Source organism: Pygocentrus nattereri, chromosome 4, assembly GCF_015220715.1.
Source record: "Pygocentrus nattereri isolate fPygNat1 chromosome 4, fPygNat1.pri, whole genome shotgun sequence".
Taxonomy (NCBI): domain Eukaryota; kingdom Metazoa; phylum Chordata; class Actinopteri; order Characiformes; family Serrasalmidae; genus Pygocentrus; species Pygocentrus nattereri.
In genome coordinates this window covers 11,380,154-11,386,153 of record NC_051214.1, presented here as the reverse complement: position 1 = coordinate 11,386,153, position 6,000 = coordinate 11,380,154, and the positions used below count along the sequence as shown (strand labels likewise).

General features: G+C 40.1%; 1 protein-coding gene across 2 annotated transcripts in view; it reads left to right on the top strand.

Annotated features, from left to right (window-relative positions):
* Positions 1-6,000, top strand: part of myo6a (myosin VIa) — a 177,766-nt gene that overhangs the window by 101,705 nt on the left and 70,061 nt on the right. For both annotated transcript variants that reach the window (XM_017697703.2, XM_037538156.1), the window contains exons 16-17: positions 3,853-3,980; positions 5,242-5,337. In XM_017697703.2, the coding sequence (XP_017553192.2) occupies positions 3,853-3,980; positions 5,242-5,337 (224 nt within the window). The remainder of the gene's footprint in view (positions 1-3,852; positions 3,981-5,241; positions 5,338-6,000) is intronic.

The window sequence follows — 6,000 nt, the reverse complement described above, 5'->3', positions numbered from 1 at the left end:
CTGACCATCTACACTGACTTTCTAGATTTTCTCTGCAGTCTACACTGTCTGTACTGTCTGTCTGCAGTGTTTATCTGTCCACAATGTCTGCACTGTGTATGATGTAAGTCTACACTGTCTACATAGTATATCTGCATAGCCTGTATGTGTAAACTGTCTGCAGTATCTACGTTATCTGTCTACACTGTCTTGTCGGTCTACACTATCATGTCATTCTGTCTCTCACTTCCTCTTCTGCTGTCCAGCCTGTAGTGAGTGTCTGTTTGTGTGAGTGTGTGTGAGACTCGTGCCTTCTGTTCTCTCGCAATGATAAGACAGTGAGCAACTCGTCATCCCTTTTCCAGTAAAGGAGCTCCTGCGGGCAGACAGTCTGTCATACATACACACAATACAGACGCACACAGTGCGTCTCGCCCTTCAGTGCCTGTCCACCTCCCATAACAGACCATTCCAGGATTTCCAGTGAGCTGCACTCCGAATAAGCCACTCTCCAGGGGGGAGAACATTATTTTCATTCAAACTTCTTCCAAAATGCTGCCAGGATAGTTTGGCCAGTTTTCAGACAAGTTGTGTTTCATCAGTTCCAGAGAAGTTAGCACAATGTTCCGTACTCGAGTTGCGTGGCTTGTATCATAACGTGTTATTATTCTTCAAGAGGTTTATGGCTTGTCTGTTTTTGAAAAATTGCCTTTCTTGACCGCAGATGAAGTGGGCAACTTAATGGGTAGGTGATATAAAACTTAAAAAGGACAGTATCTTCTGGAACATGAGAGATTTCCTCTTTTGTCAGTTAAGAAGATGCTTGTGCTTATATTTCGGTTTCTCACCAACAGCCTGAAGTAAAACTCTTGTTACTCTAGTGAGATACAGTTGCCCTTAGTTGTCAAAGTTACATCTGATGCAGTCAGGTCTGATGGTAAAGTGAGCGTATACAAATTTTACCTACAATCGTTTATCAGTTTCACTACCCATATTTGCAAATGTGAATTACTATTGTTAGAAACCAAAACAATTTCATTTCCATCTGAACCTGACAAAACAACTTCATTTCTGTGGACTGTCAAAATCTCTGAGATCTTAACAATCGTCTACATACAGTATTGCATTGCTAGTGGCAATCATCTGGGTCCAAGCACAGAAGTCAGCAGAACACAAATGATGGGTGGAGAATCTTCCGAAGGCCATAATTAGATGGATCAGTTGAGGTTGGAGCTGAAATCTGCAGGAAGGTCGATCTCTAGCAATAGGGTTGGTGACCACTGTCCTATAGCATCATGCAAAGAACACATTTTTTTTGTTTTGTATTAAAATGAGTGTACATGCAACAAAGTAAACAGACAAGTTGTTATTATTATATTAATGTCATTTATTTTCTTCTCTGTTCATGTTGTTACATTTGGAATGCTTTTTTTGCTGTCTGTCCTACATTCTCAATTATGAGACATGGCTGGTTTTTATGGGGGTGGGAGGGGGAGTGCAGTGACTGAGCATCCTCACTGTGAGCTCTGTTATCGTAGCATTCTAATTGGTACTGACAGCTGGACCGCTACTGTGCGTAGAGCTAACTTTCACGTGCGTAATTAGATGTTTCATACTCCACTGCCCTCGGCTAGAGCACAGCTTGAATCAAACCCAGCACACATAGAAAATGCCAGCCAGCAGTGTTTGTGTCTAAGACCTGGGTGTGGGCAAAACCTTAAAGGTGAATTCTTCTGATTTATACATTATTATTAAAATTCTGAATAATTTAGTGGTAAAATGTAAACAAAGTAATTAAAAAAATGGAGTGCTTTGATTTTAAGGTGCTCAGTGAAGAGAAATTTAACTGACTCAAATGTCTTTACAGTGGTGGTGATAAGAACCACAGTGTTTACAGCACAAATATAGCCATTTTGTTTATGTTCCCAACCAGTGAAGCTACTTATGTCTTCTTGTTGAGGGTTAATATGTTGAATATGGTAAAATATTGGTGAAAAATGTGTATTTTGAGTAATTTATTACCTTATAACACTTTACATGTACAGATTTAAAAATAAATAAATAAAAATAATAGAAACAATAGACATTTAGACCAGAGGCAGTGCCCAGGAGGTGGGGGCTTAGGACTTGTGCAATATCCACAACTCCCTCATGTATCTCATTCTCTCCCCACTGTCATCGTGGGGTTTCCTCTGCGCTCAGGTTTCTGGGCCCCACCTCTCTGCTGGCTCGCACGGACACATGGCGCATACTAGAATAGAGCGTTTCACACCAAACCACTCTGAATTGCTTTGTTTAACCTTTATTTATATAAAAGTCAGTGGAAAGAAACTCTGTCCCCCTGTGAAAACAGGGAAAAATAGTTTCCAAAACAGAAACATAGAAAATGAGACTCCTAACACCTGTGCAAGACCTGGTAGACCACCAAAACAGATAAACAGAACTTTTGTCATAAAGAGAGAGAGAGAGAGAGAGAGAGCGAGCACGAGGGGAGAAAATCAAGCTCTACTCTTGCTTCAGATCTGACAGTGTGAGAAGACAACACAGCACTGAGTCTGAAAGGATGTGTAGCTGTCAAGAAGACATTACTGAGGGGAAAAAATCTTGGAAACCTTTACATTTACAGCATTTGGCTGACGCTCTTATCCAGAGCGACTTACAATTTGATTGTTTTACACAGGTAGGCGAAGGTGGTGTTAGGAGTCTTGCCCAAGGACTCTTATTGGTATAGTGTAGGGTGCTTACCCAGGTGGGGATTGAACCCCAGTCTACAGCGTAGAAGGCAAAGGTGTTGACCACTACACTATACCAATAAAGTCAGATAGTTTTCAGAAAAATGGAATGACCACCCCAGAGTCCAGACTACAGCGTCACTGAATGTTTTTTTTTTTTTTTTTTTTCTTTTCCTGCTGCTTAAAAGTTCCTTCAGTGACCGGCTCCTTCACCCCAAGTGTGTGAAGGAGCGCTATCGCAGGTCCTTCCTTCCTGCTGCTGTGAGACTGTACAACCAGCACTGCTCCCAGTAGACCACACACACATACAATATACACACATACAGAATGCGAACATTCTTCATTGTGCAATATGTTCCTATGTTTCTAAGTGCAATACAGATTTCTATGCAACTCTTATTATATTTTTAAATTTATTATTATCCTTATTTTCCTGTATATAGTCTAGAGATTTAGCTTTAATTTTTATTATTTATAATGTTTCCCGTTTCTATTACTGAGTGCCTTACTCCTGTTACTCTGCTGCTGCTGTAATACTGTGAATTTCCCCGCTGTGGGACTAATAAAGGATTATCTTATCTTATCTTAACTTATCTTAAAAGAATAACCTCATGCTTATTTTGACTGGGAATAAACATATGTAGAGGATATCAAACCACAGTACTGTAGATTCTACTGATCTTATTGATAAGCAGTAGCTACAGTAAATTGCTTTATGAGTACTATAAAAGTAGTATGTAAGGCAGTGGTCACCAACCCTCCTCCTGGATATCTGCTTTCCTGTAGAGTATAGTTCCAACCTGCATCAACCCCTCTTACTTAACACTAATGCATCTAGTTGAGCCAGTCAGGAACCTCTGAAGAATATTAGCTGGAGCAGATGAGGTAGATGGTTGGAACTAGATTCCGCAGGAAGGCAGGACCAGGCTTGGTGACCACTAATTTAAGGTGTATAGCTGTGAAGAGTTGAACTTGTTGACAAGTCCTTAGAGTTTAAGTGGAGCGTTAAAGGACCTGGGATCAAGCAGAAGATCTGTGAGATAAGCCAGTGAATACTTTTCAGAGTTTTTTAGAGAACTGTAAGAAAAAAGGTCTATATTACTACAGTTGACTTACATGGAATGCTGTTTGTGTGTTTCAGACCTGGTGGAGGCAAAGCTAGTGGGCATCTTGGACATTTTGGATGAAGAGAACCGTCTACCTCAACCGAGCGACCAGCACTTTACCGAGACAGTCCACAACAAGCACAAAAACCACTTCCGCTTGACCGTGAGTGCCTGTGGAGCCATCGTAGCTGATAACCCAGAGCTGAAATCATTTTGTCATGAAATATTCTGGTGAAAATTTAGATTCACTGTTTATCCTAAGTGTAGTCCGTGGCTGTGTTTACATGCAAAGATTTTTGCCAATCCGATTGAATACATTCCGATTGATTAAGACCGAGCTGTTTCTATACTCACTCTACTCAGCAATCTGATGGAAAATATCCATTTACATCCACCCTGCAAAATTACATGCATACATAGAGCACCACATAGTATAGATGTTACAATGACAACGTCCATTCAGATTGAGATGAGCAGCACTAAGCAGTCCTTGTGTTTTTAATGACTTTAAATTTATCTCAGACTCAGGAAAATATGCTTCACATGTACTTATTAAAGACGGCCGAGAGGAAGACGTCGTGTTCTGAGACACACAAGCTGGACGTCCGTCCCACCGCCGTCTTCTAAAGCTCAGAGCATAAACTTCGTCTCCTCTGCGGACCAGTTTCTGCTCCGCCATGTTGAACGGTATAATTTTCACTATGATGTGACGCACATGCGCGGAAAGTGCTTAAACTTTCCGACTGGGAATGTAATCGGATACAGGCATTTACATGGCTATTATTCTTCTATTTAACGGATTATTTACATGATTACCCACCTCGTTCAGTCAGAGGAATAGTATTCCGAATGGCCTCAATTGGATTAGTCTATTCTGATTGAGGTGTATACACAATCTGTTCTAATTGAGCTATTAGTCAGATTATTAACAGATGATCAGGCTGCATGTAAACGTTACTAAGGAATGGCCCCCTACGTACGTGCGGAATTTGGATCTGATTACTTGTAGTGACCATGTAAATGGAGATTTTCCATCACCATGTAGAATAGACTGCTTATAAACACCTCAGTCTTAATCTGTAATCGGAATGTCTTCAATAAGATTGGCAAAAAATCTTTGCATGTAAACAATTTTTTTTATAAACAATGCGTATTGCTCCCTTAATAAGTGATGGAAGATTATATTATAGCAATTAGAATCGTGCGGTGCCTAAGCGGATTCAGAAGACGTCCTTTTAAACTCCCTTAAGCGACTTCACGAAGTTCCATTCCGTTTAATCTTTGAGTAGGAGGTAAAATTAACTTCAGCCTAATGTTTATTGCGACTGATCTGTGACACGTTCTCTGTTGTATTTAACGCAGTGTTGTGCGGTTGGTGTGTGTGTGTATGTGTGTGTTTACAAAATTCCCGTTTACCCTTTCAGGTCCCCAGGAAGTCAAAGCTAACGGTACACAGGAATGTGAGGGATGATGAAGGATTTATCGTCAGACATTTCGCAGGAGCAGTTTGTTATGAAACCGTACGTACACACACACACACACACACACACACACACACACACACATCTGTGTGTCCTGAGAGGTGCTGAATGTCAGCGCTGTTGTTTTCACCTTCATCCAGCCGTTAAGTAACCTGTCTTTCGCTCTTCTGCTCTGAGAATAAATGTGTTCTTGCTCCTCTGAGCTTCTGCTCATCCTGAGCCTTCACACAGAAGAGGAACGGCAGAGAATGAATAAACAAATGAACGTGAGAACGAATGAATGTCTGTGCAGTTATAGAGTAGAATGAAATCAGTACTATTGTTGTGGATGGAGGTTCAAGTGTCTTGAAAAAGATGAATCTGTGTGATTGTTTACTTAAAATCCACTAACATTTGATTTTTAAACCGTTTCTAAAGACTGTTGCCCTTTTTTATTCTTCTTTCTGACGTCATTCTTTTGTATGTACTGTCTTTTTGTTGTTTTCTTTCTATTTTCTTTTCTTCCTTTTCTTTTTTGACCTCCTTTGCTTTCTTTCTTTCCTTCCTCTTTTCTCTGTTTTTCTCTTGTCTATTTGTCCTTCTCTCTGTCTCTACTTTCCTTTTATTTTTCTTCTTTCTTTTTCTTTCTTTTTGTCTTTTTTTTCTTTCCTTTGTTTTTCTTCTCTCTCATACTATTTGTCTTTCACTTTTCTCTCTGTCTCT